Source organism: Cynocephalus volans, chromosome 2, assembly GCF_027409185.1.
Source record: "Cynocephalus volans isolate mCynVol1 chromosome 2, mCynVol1.pri, whole genome shotgun sequence".
In the NCBI taxonomy this organism is placed as follows: Eukaryota; Metazoa; Chordata; class Mammalia; order Dermoptera; family Cynocephalidae; genus Cynocephalus; species Cynocephalus volans.
The window spans coordinates 133058944-133083370 of record NC_084461.1 but is presented as its reverse complement, the minus strand read 5'-3'; the positions used below and the strand labels follow the sequence as shown (position 1 = coordinate 133083370).

At 48.0% G+C, this 24427-nt stretch overlaps 1 protein-coding gene across 1 annotated transcript; it reads left to right on the top strand.

Moving 5' to 3' along the window:
* Positions 1-18104: 18104 nt before the first annotated feature.
* RPS14 (ribosomal protein S14) lies at positions 18105-23963 on the top strand. The gene is made up of 5 exons (XM_063087166.1): positions 18105-18179; positions 20853-21003; positions 21662-21823; positions 22890-22966; positions 23851-23963. The coding sequence occupies exons 2-5, from the start codon at positions 20855-20857 to the stop codon at positions 23916-23918; spliced, it is 456 nt and encodes a 151-aa protein (XP_062943236.1). The 5' UTR covers positions 18105-18179; positions 20853-20854; the 3' UTR covers positions 23919-23963.
* Positions 23964-24427: the final 464 nt, after the last annotated feature.

The following is a 24427-nucleotide window of genomic DNA, read 5'->3' as shown; positions in this document are numbered from 1 at the left end:
GAGTCAAGGTGGCAGGTGTGAAGGGCCGGGACTGTTCTTTCCCAAACCTGTCAGCTGCTAGTCAGGGGGCTCTTCCCTGGTCTTGCCCTCTCCCTGGGCCATTTCTCATCCATTCCTCCACTGTCTGACTGCCTCATTTTGGGATTCTCTTCACTTTGGAACTAACACTTTAAAATCACTTGACTCAGGGCTGGCTGGTTACTCAGTTGTTTAGAGCATGGTGTTCATAACACCACGGTCAACTGTTTGGATTGCTATACAGGCCGGCTGCCCTCTCCCATGTGCCCCCCCCCCAAAAAAAAATTACTCAAAAGATTAGATTAGCCAAAAAAAAAAGGTGGGAGATTTCTCCACATTGATTTACATCAATTATTATTCCAGCTCAGCCTCACCACCCCTGTGGAGTAGGGATGGAGCAGGCAGTATAGGTTTCATTTTCTACTTGAAGAAACTGAGGCTGAAAGGTTAAGTGGCCAGCTCAGGGTCCCAGTGCCTCTGCAGCAGAACCCAGAAGAGCTCCAACAAGTGAAGCCAGAAGGTGTGGTCGAAGTCTCCCAGTCTGGAGGCCGCTGTCCAGTTCTCGCCTGTCCCCAGCTCTCCATAGTCACAGGCCCAGCCTACTTTGTTTACTTGCATTATTCTCCTGGCCCCTGTTGGCATCTGAGTCTATGATTCCTGAACAAATCCAATTCTCTTCCTTATAGAAATGGAGAACCTGAGGCCCAGGGAGGGGAAGGGGCCTGGCCAGATCACCAGGGACTAGTGTAGTAGAGCTAGTGCTAGACTGGAAGCGGCCCCTGGCTGTCCGACTTCCCCAGTGCCTGGCTTGTGCATATCAGAAGCTGGGAGGAAGATGGCACCAGCAAGGCAAAGATTCCCAGGGCCAAGTCTATATGTCATTCCTGTTCCTTGGAGATGTGTCAGCATGGGAAAGGGAGGAGTGTTGACCCTGGTGGGAAGCTGGCTTTGGGACTGGCATGGTGGCCAGCCCCTTGTCAGGGGCAATCTGCTCCAACAGGCATGGAAATTCTTATCATTTCATGGCCCTTTCTCCACTCCAACCTGTCTGGGCTGGGTCTGTCCTGAGATGGAGCTGGGGTTGGGGGAGGGAAGAGTGAGGAAAAGGGCAGAGATCTCCCCATACAGAGCACACAGTCACTCATTCACACGCATGCCCTGCACACCCCCAACTTCCCTTTTCCCACAACCCACCCCCCATCCAGTGCTTAAAAGCTTTGAGGTCGTCCAGCCCTCAATCACTGTCAGGTAACTTGGCTTCAATTGTGTATTTGTAGAATGAGGATAATAGTACCCACTTCAGATGGTTGTTGAGAGGATTAAATGAGATAGTAGGAAACTGTTTAGCACCATGCCTGGCATAGCTATAGCTGTTACTGTTATTTTTACCCAACACTCCCTTATAGCTCACTGGGGGTTCTCTCTCTCTCTCTCTGTTTCTCACACACACATATACACACACCCCAGAGGCTAACTCCCAGGCTGCCCTCAGCCATCCAACCCATTCTCGCAGCCCTATCACCCTCTGTCCCTTCTACTGCAGGCAGCCTGGGAAGCTCAAGGCCTGCAAATGGGCCATGTGTGTCCAGCATCCCTTCTGCCCAGAATGCCCTCCCTTCTAGCTCCTAACAGTTCTGGCACTCTAGCTCTAATCTTATCTCCTCCAGGAAGACTTCCCTGACTGACCTCTGGTCCTCCTCCTCTGTGCAGAGGCCCTCTGAGTCATTGCCATTTAGCGTGGCTTTGCAATTCCTGACTCTGTCAGTGAGAAAACCTTTTCCTTCTTCCTCCCCGGAGTCTCCTAAAATTGAAAAAGGCATTTTTTTTCAGGAAGATTTGGGGCTCCCTTAAACAACCTCCTGATTCCTGTGCCACTCCTCGCCCAGCATCTGTAGCCACCCATCACACATCTTCCTGGAGCTGGGAATGAGGCAGGGCCTAAAGACCATGAGGGGCAGGCCAGTTCCCCAGACACAGTGACAGGATAATCTACAAATTGGGGGAGGCTGGAAGGACCCTTGCTCCATTACTGGGGTTCCTGGAACAGTTCTGCTAAGGGATAGGGAGGAAGAGAGGGTCATCGGGAGCTGGTGGTCCTGGTGGGAGTCCCTAAAGCCCACCTGTAGGAACAGATGTTGAGGTAGACTCTGCAGCTGTAGGACACTGACCCAGGAGGGGCAAGTACAGGACCCAGACTCCCTGCCTTACCTGGGGAGGAAGATGCAGACTTGGAGAGCAGTCCCTGGAAGGTAGTGTGGGAACCCCCCATGAGAGTGGAAGAAGCTGCCAGAAGCAGGTCCCATCCTATACTGGAAACCCTTGATAACCATTCACCTGAGTTTTCCACCCAGAAAAGAGGAGGGATAGACATAGGCTGGGTCAGTGCTGGTCAGTGTGGGCTAGAGGGACCCCTGCTTTGGGTGGGAAATGGACCAGGATTCTTCTCAAATTCATTCAGACTCTGGGAGTTAGTGTCTAAGATTTAAAGTCAGCAATGTAGACATCTAGAAATCTGGTTCTGAAATTGTCACTATAAAGTTCTGAAATGCCACAATTTCATGATTCTGAGATTTAAAATACGATTCTTAGGTTCTAGAATTGCTCTGGCCATTAGAAATATAACACAAGCCACATACGGACTTTTCAATTTCTAGTAGCCATGTTTAAAAAAGTAAAAAGAAACAGGTGAAATAAACTTTAGAAATATATTGTATTTAACCCCACATACCCAAAATATTATCATTTTGCCATGTAATTAATATAAAGGAATTATTAATGAGATGTTTTAAACTCTTTCTTTTGTACTAAGTCTTCAAAATCCACTGCGTGTTCCACACTTACAGCACATCTCAATTCAGATTAGTCGCATCCCAAGTGTTCCATAGCCACATGTGGCCAGTGGCTAGAGTGGGGGGCAGCACAGTTTAGAAACCTAAGATCCTATAACTCTTCTAAAATTTTAGGATGCTATGCCTCTGGGATTCTAGAATTCTTCAGCATACCAAGCGTTCTGTAGCATTCTGTAATGCTTAAATTCTGATTCCATCAGATTAAAATGTTTCATGAGACCCAAGTCTGCTTGCAGGGAAGACTTCTCCCCACATGTCTTTCGTGTAGAAAGAAATCCAGATCCCTTGAAGAACTGGGTGGTGAGGGGGATGGAGGGGGAAGGAGCCCTCGCTTTGGCTGCCCCCACCATCTGGACTGCCAGCGGGAGAAAGGGTGGACATGCCTTTCCAGGTGGAGCTGCCTTCCCGGCCACCCCTCTCTTCACCCATGTGCACTAGCCTGGAAGTGAGGCTCCTGCCTTTGATTCCTCCTGGGGAGGGGGCATGGCCCTGCCTCCCTCCCTTGGTTTCTGTCCACTGTGGAGAGCATCTGGGGTCTGCTGCAGCAGATGGAGCTGCAGAAATAAAACCCCAGATGGAATCCCCTGAGGGAAGGACTGGTCTCTATTTGCTCAAGGCTGGAGCCTGGGGGCCTGGGGAGGGCAGAAGTCAGAGGCCAAGGGTCTCGGTTCTCTGAGCTCATGTGGTGTATGCCTTTCACAGGCAGATGGGGAAACTGAGACCTGAGAGCAGAAGGGGTTTCCCAAGTTAGGCACAAGATGAGTGTTATGCTCTGGCAGAAGGAATGCCTCCTGGTTAGCCACGGGTCTCCTTTTCCTCCTCGCAAACTACTGCTCCCATCTCCACCTGTGGGGAAAGTCAAGGAGCAAAGCCAGCATGGCAGGATGTCAGAGAGGCCCCACAGGTGTTGTATCCAGGTGGGTGACTTCTTGGCTTTGTGATGTGTCTTAGTCCATTTGGGCTGCTATTATATATGCCATAAACTGGGTGACTTATAAACAATAGAAATTTGTTTCTCACAGTTCTGGAAGCTGGAAAGTCCAAGATCAAAGTGCCAGCAAATTCAATGTCTGGTGAGGGCATACCTCCTGGTTATAGATGGTGCCTTTTCGCTGTGCCCTCACATGGTGGAAGGGGTGAATGAGTTCCCTTGGACCTGTTTTATACGGATATTAATCCCATTCATGAGGGTTCTGCCTTCATGACCTAATCACTTCCCAAATGCCCACCTCCTCATACCAGCACCTTGTGGGCTAAGATTTCAGTATATGGATTTTGCAGGCACAGAAACATTCAGACCATGGCAGGATGCTCATGACAGGCCCAGAAGCTTCCTGATTAGAACCTGACCCCAAGCTCACTTGGTTTCAGAGCAGTGTTATAACACAAAGATCAAGGGTTTAGATCCCCATACTGGTCAGCTGAACAAAAAAAAAGAACATTACCCTTGGCTCCTCCTTGACCCAGGAACACAGGTCCTGTAGAGGGTCTGGGGGTTGGGGGTTTGGCCACAGGCAGCAGACTGGGTAAGGCATGAAGCTGGAGCTGGACGGTGAGGGACTCAGTCAACAATAATCAGCCTCTGCATCTGCTCCGTTCCCCAGCTCAGGATTCTGTCTCAAAGCCCTTTCATAGCCACAGTCCTATTTTATCCTCACAAAGGCATGCAGAGGGATTTGCCATCAGCACATAAACTCCCAGCCCAAATCCCATGCAGGGACCAGTGCTGGAGCTTTGTTACTGTTCTCTTTTTTACAGGGTGGAAACTGAGGCCCAGAGAGGGGCAATGACTTGTCTCAAACTACAGAGCCAGAGAGGTCCAAGTCTAGGCTCCTGGGGGTCATGGGCTCGGCACCCATCCAGGGAGCAACCCCCCCCTTGCTGCACTCCCAGGCACCCAGCTACTCTGCAGCTAAGGAGACAAAAACATCAGGAGTCACCCACAGCCACATTTTCCATGGGCTGCTTCCAGGCTGGGTTTCCCCTCTGAGGAAAACCCCAAGGTTGTTCCACATGGTCAGGAGAAGCAGGGAGGAAATGACACAGATCCTGCTACAAGAGGGCAAGGGAGAACAGCCTGACCTTTGGCCTGTAGGGATCTGGCTCTGTGAAAGCAGGGGTGGGGAGGGAGTTGGGGGTACAGCAGGAAGGTAGACCTGGAATCTATGTTTTGGTTTTTTTTTTTTTTTTTAGCGACTGCATGGTACAGGGATCCCTTGATCTTGGTATTATAACACCACGCTCAAACCACCTGAGCTAACCGGCCAGCCCCAAGACCTGGAATCTAGATTTGAAAAAGTGAAAGTTTTGGAGTGAGGCAGGCCTGGATTCAAGCTCAAAGCTGCTACTCAGTAGCTGTGTGATCATGTCCATGGCTTCCCCTGGACTCCCTCCTCTGTTAACTGGGTAATGCCCATTTCCAGGGTAATGAGAATCTGAGTGTATATGAGCCAAACTCATAGTTGCTGAATAAATGTTAGTTCTTACTCAGATGCCCCTCCAGGAACCAACCAGATCCACCCCACCCCACCCCAATCTGCCACCCTTTGCTACCATAGATATATACTCCATAAATATTTATTAAATAAACAAATGAATGAATAAATGCTGCCAGCCAAAATACAGCAAAATATGGGGGAAGGCTTTGAACTAGTCTTTCAAGAGATCTGACAGACTCTGTCACAACTTGCTGGGTGGCCTCGTTTTTTAAAAGAATGTAATAATAGCTAACCTTTCCAATGCACTTTCTATGTGTCAGGCTTTGCTAAGAACTCCAGAGCACTCAGTTCCCCCAGCAACACTATGAAAAAGTATGACTATTAGCCTCGTGTTCCAGATGAGGAAACGGAGGCAAGGAGAGGCTAAGTAGCCCTGAGGTCCCATTGCTGGTTGGCGGCCAAGCCTAGACTTGGACTTAGCCAGCCTGACTCCAGAGCTCACGTTCCTCACTCTGGGATGGCTCTGAGGGCTCTTTCAGCCTCCCCTCCCAGGTTTCTCAAGGGCACCTGTGGGGGATGAGGCTCCCCTTCTCAGGTTGGTGGTGCTTAGGGATTCCATGAGTTTTGGAGGCCTCTTCAAATTAGTCTTTGGGGGTATAAGTGATAGATGCAGCATATCCACCCTGAGACTGCCGCCTGGGCCTTTGTCAGAGGCTAATGCTCTGCAGCTTTACAGCTGCTTCCTGCCCCAGAGTGAGGCAGGAAGCAAGGCCACTGGGGATTTGGTTCCAGCTCCTTCATCCTCCCTCAGCTCATCCTCCCGCTCCCCCACCCTAACTTCTGGAGTTTCCTCTTCCTTGCCCAACCACGGACCCTGAACTTAAGGTTCACTCCTAGGAAGACTTTCCACTGTGAGGGCAACAATTCAGGGCTGGGAATCCAGGGACCGCATTCTGTACACCACGAAGAACCGAAAGATGCTTTTTTTTCTGGGTGAGCAGATTTGGAGAAAGCCTGACCCAAGATAGGAGAGATGAGGGTCGGAAATGTGTGAGCAACTCACACATGCACGTCAGTTTACAAAGAAGCTCCACAGAGATTGTGTTGGATCTTCCCAACCATCCTGGTTAGAGAGGGGTAAGATTGTTACCCCAATTTAACAGAAGAGGAGACTGAGGCCCAGGAGGATTAAATGACTTGTTCATGATTATGCAGACATTTAGGGCAGAAGCAAATGTTCATCGAAGTATCCAAGATTGTATGATAATAATAACTATTATTATTATTGCAAATATCTACCAAGCTCTGACTCTACCAGGAGCTTTCTTTTCATTAGCTCATTTAATTTAATCCCCTCAATAATTCTAAGAAGTAGTGATCTCCATTTTACAGATAAGGAAATGAAGCTCAGAGAAGCAAATCACCTGCACAAAGTCCACTTAGTCACATTCACTAGTCAAAGTCCTCTAGTCAAATTTGAACTCACATCAGTCTGGCTCCAAAGTCTCAGGCCTCATAGGCAATACAGGGTCACCCCCATCTGGGGTGGAGGAGTCACTCTGTTTCCTAAAGTAGGGCCTGGGGCCAGCCTGGCCTCACCCGTCTGTTCATGGCACTGCTTCAGGCCTGGTGCACATAGCTCTTGGGAGCCCCACAGAGAATGGGCCCTGGAAAATGTAGCAGGCACTGCTGGATTTAGGGGCCATGCTATGGCCATGTCAGTGTGTGAACCTTCTCCACATAGCAGCAGCTCCCAGTCAAGGCCAGTGTGGCCCTCTGACAGCCTCATGGATGAGCTCGACATGTGCACACACAGATTCATTCATCCATTCACTCATTCATTCATAAAACTCTAGCCAAGTGGCTTCTACACATAGACACCCACGTCTTTTGCCAACCTCCCCAACCAGGGCCAGCTACATAATTTGCAGGGCCCAGGGCAAAAGGAAAATGCAGAACCTCTCATTCAAAAATGATTAAGAATTTCAGGATGACAGCAGTGCCTCCAACCAAGTGTGGGGACCTATATGACAGCAGAGGTCTCACAGGACCCATGGTGCCAGCCCTGCCCCAGCTTGCCTGGCTCCTCTCCCTATAGTTTCCCCTGCCACTTCATCCTCCCTTCACATCCTCGTGCATGCTAAACTCTTTCCCATCTCAGTGCTTTTGCAAGGGCTGTTCTTCCTGCCAAGGATCCTCTTCTCAATCTTCTGCCATAACTGGGTCCTTCTCATTGTTCAGCTCTCTGCCCAAATGTCACCTCCCTGTTCCCCCAGTCTAAAGGAGCCACCCACATCACCCTCCATCCTCTCTGCTATTTATTCTTTTCATAGTGTGCACCATGATCTGTGACTGCATATTTGTCAGTTTACTGCTTATTATCTGTCTTCCCTACTATAATGTTGGCTTGTAAGGGCAGGGCACTGAATCACCTGTGCCCGACCCAGTGCTTGGCACACAGTAGGTGTTCAATAACTATTTGTAAAACAGACAACAGATAAATGCATGGACACACACACCATAATACACACACCCTCCCACCCCTATGTCTCCTCCCACTCTCCCTCTTTAACCCTGGCAAGCACAATGTTAACCCAATGTTCTGGTGCTTGAGACATCCCAACACAGACAGCTGACAAAACCAAGAGAGGCCCTGAAACAAGGACAGAAAGAAGTGGCAAGGTAGAGAGAAAAGATAAAAAGAAAGACGGAGGGAAGAGAAAAAGGGGAAAGAAACAGGAGCCAGCAGGAAGGAGACAAGAGGTAGACAGAGAGGGGAGAACAAGTTGAGCTTGGTGATAATCCCATTTCTTCTCTTTATTAGTGAAACTAATAATTACTATTAATACCTGGCCCCTCCCTGGCCCTTTCATCCAGGCTGGTGGGTAGGTTTTGAAGATGAAAGTCTGGGGGTGAAGGGGCTCCCAGATGTAGGTTCCAGGGCTTCACAACCACTAATTAAGCTTGGCAGCCCCCTTCAATTACCCCCTTTGCTCCCCAGAATGCTGTGCCATCTGACTCCATGTCTTTCTGGGTGGGAACACTGCAGGTCGTTGGTTCCTGGGCTGGCCCCCCTCTCAGAGGTGCTGAGTAGCTGTGTGTGGGGGCGAAGAGGGGAGCTGGGATAGTCGTGGGGGAGGTGCCAGAAAGAGGAAACTCCACCAGGTGGCTGAAAGTGAGGAGCCTGCCTCCCGCTGAAATTACAGCCCCATCTCTGAGGCCACACCCCACAGCAGGGTCTGAGGTTCTGGGCCCTGCCAGACAGCAGTGGAGGAAGAAAGATCTAGGATCTAACCAGACAAGAGACACAGTTGGCTTGTGAAGCTTCTCCACACAGTCCCAGGGTCAGCCTGAGTCCTGGGCTCTAGTGTCCTCAGGGTTCCTTTCCTTCCGCCTCCCCTCAGACAGTCCTCCTCTCCATGACTGACATCGGCCAGCCTCTCCTGCCTGCTGACAGTGGTGCGGCCCTCACCACCTCCCATGGTTGAACCGCCCAGCCTGTGTGCTGTGTGAAGTGATCGCATCCAATCCCCTGACATGAAACACAGTCTAGAGGTTCCCGAAATTACATCAGCAGCCCCAATAGGTCCAATGAGCTCCAGCTGCCTGTCCCGTCTTCCTACTAGGATATCACACAGATGGCTCCCAAAATAATGGCCTGAGCTTGATTCCCACCCTTCAGCCAAGTCATGACCTCCCCCAGGCTTCCCCACCTTGGTAGACGGTCCCATCGTCCACCCTTTGCTCAAACCTGGAACCTCGACCATCCTCACCCCTGTATCCCACTCATCTGAAACTTCTACAGATTCGACTTCCAAAGTCTCGCTCCAATCTGGGCACTGTTCTCCATCTCCACAGCTGTGGTCAGCTCTCACCTGTGTGACCACCTTCCCCTCCTGCGGTTGCCACTCTTAAAGACACAAACCAGGATATGTCACCCCCTGCTTAAAGCTCTTCACCAACTTCTCATGGCATTTAGAATATAATCCACATTCCTCACCGGGGCCTACCAGGCCCACAGGGCTGGCCTCTGCCTCCTGGGTGACCTCGCAACTTTCTCTCTCCTTGTCCCTTCCCCACCTCCTTGCAGTTCCTCAGCTCCCTCTGGCCAGAATGGGAACGTGTTCCTCCAGCTCTCGTCACGGCTGCATCTTCCCACCCTTCAGGTCTCAGCTTCACTGTCTCTCCCCAGAATCCTGCCCCTGCCTGCCCCTCCCACTGAGAGAGCGTGCCCACCTCTATAACTTTCCTGGGTCTGCCTCTTTCCTTCATAGCACTTACCACGATCTGTAATGATGAACTTATTGGCTGGTTTACTTGTATAACGTCTGGCTGTCTCTCCATTTAGACTGTCCCTTCCATAAAGAAAGAGACACATGTCTATGTTATCCATTGCCTTATCTCTCACCCATGCCAGGCACATAGTAGGTGCTCAATAAATGTGTTGAATAAACAAATGACCCAGGATCCCTATCATGGTACCGCCAACCCACTGGGTCCTGTTCTTCCCTTTGGGAGGACTTGGAGCAGGTCCTCTGCAAGTCAGCCTGCAGTGTGGCAAAGTGCACAGAGGCTTGGTTGCAATCTTTGTCCACTTACTCCACTCCGAACCAGGCAAGTAACCTTGGGCACGGTCCTAATCTTCTCATGCTTCAGCTTCCTGCTCTGTAAAATGAGGCTAATAATCTGAGCTCCCAGGTGGGATGTCATGACTGAAGTGCAGGTACACACACACACACACACACACACACACGCACGCGCACACACACACTCTCTCTCTCCCCACCCATCAATTTCTTTTTTTTTTTTTTTTTTTTTTTTTTTTTTAAAAGATGACCGGTAAGGGGATCTTAACCCTTGACTTGGTGTTGTCAGCACCACGCTCAGCCAGTGAGCGAACCGGCCATCCGTATATGGGATCCGAACCCGGGGCCTTGGTGTTCTCAGCACCGCACTCTCCCGAGTGAGCCACGGGCCGGCCCCCACCCATCAATTTCTGAGCTCAGAATCTACAACCTACCTCCCACCCCGTGCCTGCCCCCCCGCCCGCCCCCTGCCCACCCTCAGCCCACCCCCAGCCCGCCCCTAGTCAGTACTATCCTTTCCCAGCAGTGTGGAGATCAGGTGCCATCTAGCGGGCACCTGGGTAAGAGCAGGCATTCTCCACTCCTGGCCCTTGCCCGGCCCTTCTTCACTGGCACTGCTGAGCCTGTTAACAGAGGGGCTGCCTGTAAGAGTCCTGCATAAAGTCCTACCCATTCACCCAGCTTCTCAGGCCCTCAAGCCCCATCCCCCAATCTTTGGTCTCACTTCCCACCACTCCCTCCCCTTAGCCACAGGGAACTTCTCCCAAATCCCTGAATGATCCAAGTTTCCCTTTGACTCGACACCTTCCCACAAGCTATTTTCTCTCCACCTTCTTCTATTTGCCCTGGCTGACCCCCACTCCCACTCTGGCCTGTATTTAAATGGCTCCTCCCCAGAGAGGCCCCTGCCCATCCTACAGCTACCCTCCTACCCCCAACAGGTCCCCCTTACCCCGTTTCTTTTTTTTTTTTTTTTTTTTTTTTTTTTTTTTTTTTTTGGCTGCTGGCCCATATGGGGATCTGAACCCCTGACCTTGGTGTTACAGCACCACACTCTAACCAAGCTAACCGGCCAGCCCCAATTCCCCTGTCTCTTAACCCCCATCACATAGTCCATGTTTCTTGTCCATATTCCCTGTTAGACAAAGAGCTTCTTTGCAGCAGGCCCTGACATGTTCACTATGGTAAGTGCTGAGGGTGAGGCCTGTGAGTGCCAGGGGCAGGTGGAGCATAACCTGAGGAGGATGGGAATGGGAACAGATCTCCAGAAAGGGAGCAGGGCGTTGCTTCAGGCTGAGCCATCTCCAGACCCTTTGCAGCCGCCTTCCCCTAGAGGTGTGCACCTGGCTAGACCTCCAGCACACACATGCTGCTCCCTGCTGTTTGCCACACTTAGACATGCAAACCAGAGCTCACATGAATTCTCAGGCTCAGACCAACTGCAGACCCATGATTTCAGGACAGCTTCACAGGGGCCAACACTTTTGAGAAGGCCCTACCTTCAAGCCCCAGGTCCAACTGGGCGGCAGTTTGTGTCTGACCCCTGGCTTTGTGTTTTGGTGAACTAACTCACCCTGTCTAGGCCGCAGCATCTTCTCCCACCCTTCCTTTGCTCTCATTTGCAAAACTACACTCCAAGGGGAGGAGAGGAGGGAGCCCATGGCAAATTAAAGTATGAACTGTCGCTAAGAATGGGAGGCATGGGGCCTTCTGGGCTGGGCTTGAGGCTCCAGGAAAGGGCTTGGGTTCTGCTTTCTCAAGGCCAATTCAAAAACCTGGATCTGAGGTTAAAAGTATTAGGGCTCTGGAGTCAGATTACTTGGGCTCAGTTCCTGGCACCCCACTTACAGCTATTACCTTTTGCTTGTTTCCTCAGTTGTGAAATGAGGGGAAGAAAAATTTTCTTCCTCATGTGGTTATGGAGAGGATGCGATGAGATGATACATGCAGCTTGCTGAGTTCAGGGCCTGGCACGTGGTAAGTGTCCAATTGATGTTAGGTACCGCTGCTGCTATTATTCACTGAACAACTGGCCACTCGCTATGCTCCTTCTCCTTCTATCTTCCCACCCCACACCCAGAGCATCCCTTGTCTCCGGCACTCCGGTCCCTGCAGAGCCCTGGGCAGCTGCCCCGCAGTCTCTCCCTGGACTCCTCCTCAGCTTTTCAAAGCCTGCTGCTACCCTCAAGAATTCCAGAACATTTGCAGCAGAATCTCCTCTGTGCCCAGTCTCATCTCTGCATATCCCCATCTCGTCCTGGGCAATCTGGCTGTCCTGTGAGGACATCACATTCCCTGCAGGCCTCTCAATGGCTCCTCCTTTTTCCTTTCTTTTCTTTTTTAATGACTTTTGTCACCTTTCCAAAGATACCTATCTTCTGGTTTAAATTTATTTTTATTTTTATTTTCATTTTTTTGGCAGCTGGCTGGTACGGGGTCCTTCTTTTTCCACAGCCTGCGGAAGTGTGGGAAGGCGACGGGGAAAGGAGAAGCCAGAGGGTGTGGGAATGTCATCCTCCCTGCTGCCCACTGCCACGTTCGGGCCATTCTCACTCCCTAAAAGACCCCTGCTTTGACTTCATGTCACCTCATGAGAGACACAGGATGGAACATCTCAGCGCAGACATCTTCCAACCCCTGGGTCACACCCTTTCCTTCCTTGAAGGCTTTGCCCTGGACTCACTGTCACTCTCAGTTTGTTCTGTTTTAACTCTTGGTCACTTCCGTATTCACATAGAGGATGCTTCCAATACTCTAGCCTCCTCTTATGTAACAGTCTTGTCCTTGTGCCTACCTCGGCCACTTGCGTCCATGGTCCTTACCAATCCCTGCAGCTCCTCCCCAAACCATCATCTCAGTCTTATGCGCCCAGTCCCTGACCACCAGCTTGAAGTATCAGCTGGAGCCTGGACTTGAGCCACCCTTTGGCCCCATCAGGACCCCAATCCACTGCTGCCACCACTGACATGCCATCCCCTGTCCCTGACAATCTTGCCACCCCAGAGATCCAGCTTCATTGCCATGCTTAGTCATTAGAATCATTCCCTTGCACGCACCCTCAATTCCCTTTTTCCCTCTTTCAAGTTGTCTTCTCTTGGCAAATTCACAACCTTGGCTAAATCTAACACTCTAGGAGTTCATCCTGCTCTATGCCTGCACCCATGCAGCGGAACTTGGCTGGAGAAAACACCCAAGCACTAACCCCAGTGGACCCTTAATGCTTCCCAGGAATCATAACCTCAGTGATGACTTCTCTTACCTCAACTCTTCAATATCTCCCTGCCCCGGCCTGATAGCTGCTTGCTTGCTGCTTCCCTGATGAGACCATTCCCAAGCTCCTCCTGCCACGCATGCCACCTTCTGCATCTCCCTTCCCCTAGAGCACAGAGGAAATGTCCACACTACTATCCAGACCTTTTCCTGCCACCCGCACACTGGAGCCCCTCACCTTTTACCAGCTCAAGGTCATGGTTCCATCATCCATTTTTCACTCTCTCTTTTATCTTTTGGAAGCTACAATTGCATGCCAAAGTTTCTCACTCTCTACTGGACCATTCCCATCAGTGCACAAATATCTATTATTGATGCAATCTTAAAAAAGAAGAAAAAACTAAAGAACCTCTTGATTCCACTTTCTCATTCTTCATCTGTCCCTTTCCACACCTTTGCAGCAAACTTGAGAGCTGTCTACATCTCCCTTTTTTCTCTCTGGAATATACTTCACTCAAGCTTTTGCACTGCCTTCTCCCCAAGCAGAACTGCTTCTGCCAGGGTCCAGTGCCCTCTGTGCTGCTACAGTCCGTGGTCACCCTCAGCCCTTATCTTCCTTGACCTCTGAGCACACTGAAGGAGCTGCACACCCTCCCACCCTCTTGATTCTGCTTCTCCACTTGGATTCCTGGATGCGCCTCTCCTGGTTGTCCTCCCATGTCACTGTTCACTGCTGCCTTTTCCTTGGCTGTCTCCTTCTCTTATGCCCGTGCTCTTGACACTCAGGTCTAGACCATTTCTCTATCTATGCTCTTTCCCTTGGTGGTCACAAACAGCCTTACAGTTTTTTTTTTTTTTTTTTTTTTTGTCTTTTTCGTGACCGGCACTCAGCCAGTGAGTGCTCCGGCCATTCCTATATAGGATCCGAACCCGCGGCGGGAGCGTCGCCGCGCTGCTAGCGCAGCACGCTACCGAGTGCGCCACAGGCTCGGCCCCAAGCCTTACAGTTTTGAATACCACCTAGATGCCTATGACTCCCAAATGTACACCTTCAGCCCAGATCCACTCCTCACTTCCAGACTCATCTATCCCTACAACCTCCTCCACATCTCCACCTGGATATGTAATGAACATCTCAAACTCAGGACCAAGATAGAATATCTGATCTTCTCCTAAAAACCGACTTCACCCTCAGCCTTCCCTATTACAGCTGATGACAACTCCACCCTTTTAGTTCCTCCAGCTGCAAAAGAGCATTGGACAACGCTCTTTCACCGTGCCCCAGGTCTAATCTACCAGGAAATCCCATTGGATCTCCTCTCAAAATACAACCAAATTTTGATCACTTCTTTCTACCTTCACTGATGCCCCCTTGGCCTCAACTACCAGTATCTTTCACTTGGTTTATTTCCTTTTTGTCTTGGCAGATGACCAGTATGCGGATCTAAACCCTTGACCCTATATGACACCATGCTCTAACCAACTGAGCTAAGCAGTCAGCTCCTTATAAAAGCCTTTTAACTGTGATTCCTGCTTTTACTTTTGACCTTAACCCCCACCCCCAAGAGTCTGTTCTCCAAAGATCATCCACAGTGAACCTGTAAAATCAGAAGTCAGATCTGTCACTCCTGTGCTTAAACCTCTCGAATGGCTCCACTCAGAGTAAAGCCAGAGTCCCTACCATGACCTATAAGGCCTATGTGATCTGCCTCCACCGTGACCTGTCATTATTACCTTTCCCATGGCCCAGATCTCCCCCCTCGCTCACTCACTCCAGCCACACTGTAGCACACCAGTACTGCTTCCCCCTTGGGCCTCTGCCTGTAGTCATCTTCCCTTAGATGCTGGCAAGGTGCCCTCTCCTCCCTCACGGCTCTGCTCAAGTCTGTCTTTGTCAAGGCTACCCCGTTTAGTTACCTCTCTGTTTAGTTCTGCCACCTGCCCCACCCCTTTCCTCAGACTCACAATACCCTTTATCCTGCCCAACTTTTTCTTCTTTCCATAGTACTGCTCACATCTAACACAATAGAAAATTTACTGAGATAGTATGTCTGCCATTCCTTCCCAAATGTAAACTTCAAGAGGGCAGGGATCATTGTCCGTTTTGGTCTCTGATGTATCCCAAGTATCTCCAACAATGCCAGACATATACTCAGTGCTCGATAAGTATTTGTTGACTGAATGAGTAAACTACAAGACATGATGGTAAACACACTCCTGTGCTCATGGTGTTGATAGTGCATGGGTTGGGGGTCAGACAAGGCAACAGGGAAGCAAGACCATGCAGGAAGTGACTCTGTCACTCCTCTAGCCTGATCTCTCATTCCTCTTCTTTCATTCACAACAGCCCAGCCATACACTGCCAATTTTTTAGTTCCTTTAACTTTCCAAGTGCTTTCCCACCTCAGGACCTTTGCATATACTGTTCTCTCTGACCAGACCATTCTTTCCACCATCATTTAACTAATTCCTACTCTACTTTCAAGTCTTGGATTTTTTTTTTCTTTTTTCTATGTCTCAGTTTCAGTGTCAGTATTATTGTATCCTAGTGCCTGGCACAGAGCAGGTATCCAGTAAAGATATGTTTTCAATATACATTTACAAAAACTCTATTATTGTCCCATTTTACTGATGCGAAAACTAAAGCCCAGAGAGGTTACAATTTTTGCCCAAGGACCCACAGTTAACAACTATGTGTAGAAACAATAAGTGTGTTGATTAAATTATCAAAGTGGAGTTTGAAAGCAGTGAATTTGATTGTTTCTGGGATAAAGATAAGACTTTCCTGTGGAAAAATTTGTCCCGAGGTGACTGTGTGCCTTTAGCCATAAGATCATTGGCTGCTTTTATCCATGAGATCAAGCCCAACTCCCTCCAAAAAGCCTTCCCTCACTGAGGTTTAGAGGTCTGGCTGTTTAATATACTTTTATCCAAAGCAGCAACTCACTCCACAATACTCCAGTTTCTGCTAACACACCTCCTCTACTGGGGAACTCACTACCAAAAACCAAAAATCCCTCTCCTCCAAAGAATATAAACAGACAATTCACAGAAGAGATGTAAATGCTCAAAATAACCCAAAAAGAGAGGTCTAACCTCACTAACAATGGAAGAAATACACTATACTTTTAATTTTTTTTTCTTTTTGGCAGCTTTATCCCGGTGGTGGGATCTGAACCCTTGACCTTGGTGATACAGTGATGTGCTCTAACCAACCGAGCTAACCAACCAGCCCTCATGGAAGAAATGCAATGCAACGGGAAGATGTATTTAGTTTCTTAGTCTAGCAGCAGTGAAATTGATATGAACTTTCTGCAGGGCAGTTTAGCAAAATATATCAAAATTTAAAATACAAAGTCCTTTTGATTTCTATCAATTTACCCTGAGAAAAGAATAGCACAAATGTGTTCTTAACAGTTTTGTTTATATTTGCAAATTCTGGAAATAACCTAAATATCTATGAATAGAGAACTAGCTAAATAAACAATGGTACAGCTATGCAAAGGAATATCATTAGTAGTTTAAAATGATGTAAAATGGGTATTACAGCAAGAAAGAGGATCTGGTTGCTGGTGACAGAGGTGAGAGAAGGAGGGGGTTTTTTGGTACTCTTTGGTAACTGTAATTTTTTGTCTTTGTGAATGTATTTTATATTCAAAATAATAAAATTAAAAATATTTCAAAATGCTATAGATCTGTACCAATTGTTATGGAAAATGTCCAGTACAATGTTGAATGAAAAAAAGTTATGCAGACAGAATACAATTTAATTTATATAAGACTGTATATCACATAATAAACACACAGGTATAGATTGGTACAGAAAGTTATTTCTGGAATGATGATATAATTTGATGATGGTGGTATGTCTAGAAGAGAGAATTTGGGGGCGATTTTTTTTTTACATACTTTTCTGTATTGTTTTCTGAATTGTTTATAATGAGCATGGATTTTTTTTTTTAACCATCAAGGAAAAATATCGTAAAGTTGTTTTCTTTTCTTAAAAAAGAAAGCCCTTTCCTGTATGTATACGCATAGATAATGTCTGGGAAAGACATGCACCAAGGTCTTAACAGCAGTGGGTAAGACTGTCATTTGTTTTTTTCCTTTTCGTTCTCCTTTCTACAGGGTTTTGTGGGTTTTCTGTAATTTACTACTTTGAGAAGGGGGAAAAAGGGCACTACATTTTAGAAAAGAATTTCTTCCCTAAATTGGCCTGGCGTCCTTCAGAGTGGTGTCAATTCCGACATACAAAGAGCTATTTGCTATTCTGCCTAATCATTCATTTTTTTCAAGAACTTATAAATATGTCCTATATATCTATATATACATATTCTATTATGTAGGTGTTATGTATAGATACGTGTGTGTTTCACGTACCTGCTGGTTGCCGAGCTCTGCTAGGTACACTTCTTGGCCCTTTCCCCATATCTTTATCAACACAGCCTCCCAATCCTTTAAGGTCCTTCATTATTGTTATTACAAGGATATATGGTAGTAACTAACTATTGAACATGTGAGCTTTGAAGTCAGAATTCCAAATCTGCCACAGATGTGTGATCTCAGTTAACATCCCTTATCTGTAAAACAGTTTATATCTGATAGTGTTGTAAGGGTTAAATGAAGGATTGCATATAAATTGCTTAGCCCAGCCTGGTATATAAATATTGAATACTTTCTTCTTATTTACCCCAGTACATAGTAGGCAAAAGTATGTGATTACGGCGGTTTTGTTGTTGTCATTCCCCTCCGCGCCAGGAGGTGCGCTGCCGCTGCCAGGCTTCCAGTCCCGTAGTCAGGATGGCGGAAGTCCGTCTAGCCGCGGCCACCGTACAGTCGCGTAAGGAAACCCTTCTCACAGCGACACCCAGCCGCTGCCTCCTTTCTCTCTCCCTTAAGTAAACCGCCTTTGCCTAGGGTGAGTTTTAATCCCTCTGGAAACAATAAAGGCTGTGTCTTCCCGGACCCAGCCTCGCCCTGTCACCTCAGAAGTACACTTCCGGGAAGCGGAAGTGACCCGTCGCCACGCCCTCCCCCATCCTCTCTTTCCGGTGGCGGAGTCCAGAGACGACGCGCAGGTAGAAGGCCCAGTCTCGGACAATCGGGGGGCATCCTGTGGCAAGGGGGCTTGGCGGGGCTGGAGGCGCGAGACTGGGGTCTTTCCGCGGAAGCCGAGCCACGTCCCGGGCGAGAGAAGTGCGGCCGGCCCACCCGGATCTCGCCCAGCCGGGATCAAGTTCGCGCCTTGTCTCGGAAGGCGGGCTGTCTTGCTTCAGGGAGGACCCTATGAAGTGGAAGCGAGTGCGGGTGCAGTCCTTAAGGCCTCGTCCCCGCGCCACGTTTGAGGGGCCGCACAGTGTGTTTGGGGGGAGCGGGGACCCCGGTCAGATGTGGGGGTCCCACCTCTACCCCTCCAGCTTCTTCTTGGGAGATCGCAGGCCCGCGTCTAATCTCGTTTGTTTCCTCTTTTGGAAAATAGCAGTTAACACTAGCACAGATCACATCGGGTTGTAGTGAGGTTTCAAGGAGGGAATGCAGGGAAAACTCTGGCCCCATGTTCAAGGAGGGAGTGTAGCCTAAACCCGGGTGCTTCTTGCCGTTGCTGCGTCGGGCACTTTGCAAATTCTGGGCGCTTAGAGCAGGTCTTTTAAAGCCAGAAGTTAGGGTAAGGGTAGGGACTGCACTTCAGTGTTTGCTGAGGTCTAGCCGTGGATTTATATATCCTCGAATGGTCATTCCCCCTCATCACCAGTTTAGGGCGACATTAGGATTGGAGAAACTACTAATTGGCATTTATTGAGTGGCCAGCATGGGGAAACTCATGCTTACTTAGTTGAGATCTTGTGGAGCCTGTCTAGTTTTCTCCAGGCTGAACTTGGGACTTCTCTCCTGTGACGCTTTCCTTAACAATACTTATACTACTGGGTTGTGCTCTTTAGTCTAATTTTGAGGGTAGGAACGGTTAACGTTGTATACTCAAGACCTACACTTGTGGGCCGGCCCGTGGCTCACTCGGGAGAATGTGGTGCTGGTAACACCAAGTCAAGGGTTGAGATCCCCTTACCGGTCATCTTTTAAAAAAAAAAAAAAAAAAAAAAAAAAGACCTACACTACTGTGGTCAGACCCTGGAGAGATTCAGGAACACTTGAGACAGACTTTTTCAGGTCTGGAGTAGTTATTTGTGAAATAGAAGTGTCTTGGCATAAGGCAGCGAGTGCTGGAATGAGAGTCAAAACACCGTGTTTGTAGGTTTGATTTTGCCACTGTCTTTGTTCAAACACTAGGTGAGGTCCTCCTGTCTGTCTTCTCCACCTGCCGGGGTATAGCCTGATTTCATTTGAGCCCATCTTAGTTCTAGTGTCTGAAAATATTAGGAAGTTCTTTTGATGCTTGATCTGGGGAGGGTCAGAAGGCCTGGGGCTTTAGGCAGGAAGTAGTCTTCTCCTAACCTTCCACATTCTCATTCTCACCTGCTTTCCACTTGTCAGTGTCTCCTTCCCCTACATCCTGTGTCATCGTAATTGCACTTTTATTATAGACCATATCAGATTAGAGTTATTTGGTCTCACAAATACATTGAATTTCTGGGATGGGTCTTTTCCATTAGCCTTACCGGAGGATATACGAGGGTACTTCAAAAAGTTCATGGGAAAGAGGTGACCGGTTAGCTCGGTTGGTTAAAGCGTGGTGCTTGAAACACCAAGATCAGGGCTTTGGATCCCACACCTACCAGCCGCCAAAAAAAAAAAAAACGTTCATGGGAAGATTCATATTATCTTTCAATTTTATTATCCCATGAACTTTTTGAAGTGCCCTCATATTTTCTTTTAATATTTGATGTTAGTAAAAGTTTGAGGATTTGACTCTAAACAGTTGTAGAAGGACGTAAGGAGATGAATTGCCAGGGGATGGCAGATAGCAATTAGATTGGCTTTTGGGATCAAATGGAGTGCAGGATAGGAGATGAGGCTTGAGGGCTATGTTGGTAAGGCACCCTTGAATTATAAGCTGAGGTGTTGGTGCAGAATTCAGGCAGTGGGCTTTTTTTTCTCGCTCCTAGATAAAGGGTCTTTAGAACAATGTTCACCAATACATGAATATATATTGGCTTTGGCCTTTTTCTTACCTTCTGGGATGTAGTCTTTCAGGTTTGTTTGAGCTTAAGCTGTAAATGGTATCTGGGGGCCAGGAAACCCAGAACACTCCTGTCATGGGAAGTATTGTGTGTGGACTGAGAATCCCCTAACCTGGTTCTGATCTCTGCAACTAACTTGCTGTGTCACTCTGAATAAGCCATCAAAAATGTTCAGCTTATATATTGGAAACAGTAAGACCCAGAGAGGAGAACTGATTTGCCCAGTTCGCAGAACTGTCAGTTGAACTCAGGTCTCCAAAGATGTAATAAGCCAGTGTGTTTTCCCTACTTTGGATGCCCACTGGGTAAGAATTTTAGGGATGCTTGTGGTCTGCTGCTAGAACCCTAAGCATCTATCCTATAGGTATTGTGAGCTATACTTCTAGTAGTTTCTGGAGAAAGGCTACCTCCTGGTAAGTTAATATCCCCCAAGTGCAGAGAGAAATGAGTTTTAGTGAGACAGAAATGAAAGTATGGTACAGTCCTGGATGGAGAGAGACAGGGACACAGAGCAGCAAAACTTGGAGTTTCCTTTAATAGCCAGGGAAAAGGGGTTCTGGAAACCTTTTGTCTGTTGTTAACAGTGTTTTCTTTCTTTTTTTTTTTTTTGTACAGAAATGGCACCTCGCAAGGGGAAAGAAAAGAAGGAAGAACAGGTTATCAGCCTTGGACCACAGGTGGCTGAAGGAGAGAATGTATTTGGTGTCTGCCATATCTTTGCATCCTTCAATGACACCTTCGTCCATGTTACTGATCTTTCTGGCAAGTGAGTACCTGGGCGGAGAGGCATAAAACTCAGCTGGCAAAGGAGGTTGAGAGGAGAAATGACCTTGGAACTGGGTAGCAGTTTGGGGGTTCTCTATAAAGAATTATTGTTTTGTCCAGATACGGAATCGTGCACATTCATTTAGTTCACAAATGTAATTTCCCAGGAGTTTAAGAAGAGACACATTCTGTTCCTTTATGGCCTTACAGTGTGACAGTCAATGAATCCTTAATTTCTTGGTACTATTCTCTTAAGATTCCTTTGTAGGGGCAGCGGTGGGCTGGAAGTCAGCCTTAGGTATGGATTCTGACTGCCATTAGCAAGTTTTTGTGACTGGTACTCAAATTCTGAGTTTTGGTTTCCTTATATGTAAAATGAGGATAATAGTGCCTACCTCGTGGAGTAATTGTGAGGGTTAAATACAAAAATAAATACAAAGTGTTGATAGGGACTGTAACTGCATTCGGTCTTTCAGTCCTACTGGACTGTGAACCCCATGAAGACAGTGCCCATGGTGATCTTGTCTGGGTTTGGGATGCATATTCAAGTTGATCATCATCCTCTGCCATACCTGAGCTTTGAACTCTTTACTCATGGGACATGATAAGCACTCAGTGAATCCCTGTTGGATGAAATGACCCTGTGCTTTTGTCTTCAGGGAAACCATCTGCCGTGTGACTGGTGGGATGAAAGTAAAGGCTGACCGAGATGAATCCTCGCCATACGCTGCCATGTTGGCTGCCCAGGATGTGGCCCAGAGGTGCAAGGAGCTGGGCATCACTGCCCTACACATCAAACTCCGGGCTACAGGAGGAAATAGGTACATAAGGCTGGGGCTGGGTGGTGGTATGACCACTAGGCTTGGGCGCCAGAACACCTGGATTTGAGGCCTGGTTTTTCTATTGTGACTGTGAATGAGATACTTTAGGGATATACCTATTTAAGAGTTGGTTCCTGTGCCCCCCACCCCCAGCAACTTACTGTGTATTAAGCACCCACTGCATACCAGGTACTATGTTCTAAGTCCTAGAAGAGAGTGATGGGAAAAAGTAGATATGGCCTCTACCTTCCTTGTATGTCTTCTATGCTGGTGGGAGAGTCACACTTTTAAAAACACAGAGAAGCAAGGGAGTATGTGGTTTCTATTTGTGGCAAGTGCTAGGAAGCAAAAGTACTGAGTTGGTAATAAAGTATAACTTAAACTGAGGTCTGAGTGATGAGCCAGGAGTCCTTCCAGTGAAGGAAGGACAGGGGGAGTATTCCAGCTGAAACAACTGCGGGGAAAAGGTCTTGAGGTGGGAATGAACTTGTGCACCTGTGAGGGAAGGAGTGGCATGAGTGATCAGAGGGGTCAGGGGTGGGGTCTTGTTGGATTTGGATTTCAGCAGGGGTGGGGTGCATGAAAACTAGAATAGATGACTGCTGGGTTGGGAATAGGCCTGATAGGAAGTTGTTTAAGTGATCTCAGAGAGATGGTATCTTGGTCTAGAGTGGGTGGAGCAGCTGGAAATGGACAGATCACCAAAGAAGACTTAAGAGTCATAGCATGTGGCACAAAGGGAAAGGGCCTTAACCAGGTTGCAGGCAGAGCAGGGCAAACTGGCCTGTGGGTCAGGTCTGACCTGCCTTTTGTTTTTGTACAGTCTATGGGCTGAGTGTAATTTTTACTTTTTTAAAAAAAAATTTTTACATTTCTGAAGTGGGTTTTTTGGGGGGGTTTTTTTGAGTATGCAACAAAAACTGTAGTGGCCAAGTAAGCCTGAAATATTTACTGTTTGGCCCTGTACAGAAAGTTTGCAGATCCCCGAACCTTAAAAGGATCTTAGAAGGAGAACTCCCAATGACTTGGCTAAAGAGTTTTCTTAACTCAAACCTTCATTTCCTAGGACCAAGACCCCTGGACCTGGGGCCCAGTCAGCCCTCAGAGCCCTTGCCCGCTCAGGAATGAAGATTGGGCGAATTGGTAAGTTCTCCCCTCTAGCTAATACTTGGATTTGTTTTGAAGCATTGACTCCAAAAAGCATGTGATGTGCCTGGTAGATACAGGGCCTGGCCTGGTGACTGTTGGCAGTTAGGTGGGGGGCTGCAAGAGGCACTATGTGATTTAAAATCTCCCTGACTGTCTATCACCTTGATGTGAATGTCCTTCCTGTCTGCATTGAACAGCCCAGTTTCATTTCTGAATCTCTGCCCTACACTACCTGGTGCAGGAGTTGAGAGAGTAGCTGGTGAAACTGATGAATTGCTGAATTGTCCTTTCTTCCCAGTGTTTCTCAAGGGCATTGCTATTGGCATTTTGTGTGGACTGTCTCCTGCATTGTGGGACTCTCAACATCCTTGGTCTCTGCCTACTAAATATCAATCGAGCAGGCCAATTATGAAAACCAAAAATGAACTCGGTGGGAAGGGGAGCAGCAACTATCATCGATAATCCTCATGTTTGTAATCCTAAATCTAAAGTTCCAACCATCTACTGCCCTAAAGACTTTTTCAGACCATTTTCAATCTCCTGAATTGTTGAAAAGGAGACAGTTGCGGTTGCCCCTGTTTAGGAGGGTTTTTTCCACTAGAAAGTAGAATAGGTGTCAGAAACTATTTGTCCTCTGCCTGTGACGTCTTTTGTGCCCTCTCAGAGCCTGTTTCCCCTTCTGGAAAGCAAGTTGAGACCACAGGAGGAAATTTGAGGAAATAGCAGATGGGGCAGCTCCACATTCATCTGTTATGTACCAGGGACTCATTTGGGGAGCAACATGATCCACTACTAATTGGTTAAACCCCTGGCCTAGAGAGGTCCAGGGTCCTTCCCATCCAGCTCCCGGCAATGATGTTTTCTCTTCCTCCCCACAGAGGATGTCACCCCCATCCCCTCTGACAGCACCCGAAGGAAGGGAGGTCGCCGTGGTCGCCGTCTGTGAACAAGATTACTGTTTTCTGTTAATAAATTGCCTTTGTGTAAACTATTTCAACTCTAGTCTTTTCTTTCCTTCATGTAGGGGCCACCCAGGGATATTTGATTCCTTCCTCCTGTCTTGGTTTGATCAGGGCATGGGGCTGACTTGAGGTCACAGGTGTAGTGATAAAACAGCAGACGTAGAGTATATTGCTTCAGAGGATGTAGTTGACCTGTCAAACAGGAACACGAGAGGGATTGTTTCAGCCTTTGACAACTGGCTTCTTGGGAGAAGGAGCCCGAGGACAGGTGAGTTACTACTCAGTAAACAGAAGCAGAGCAAGGCTTTGGAGATCTTGTTTTGAAAGTGGAGATGTTGGTTCTAAAAGCAGACCAGTTCTTAAGGAGCTAGAGCAGAGTGGGAACTGTTGATCCAAGTGTAGACTGAGCAGAAGAGGAGCCTTCCAGACCTGAGCCATATATAAACATGAGTGGGTGTGTATTCTCCCCCCACACCTTCTGTGCAAAATTGGT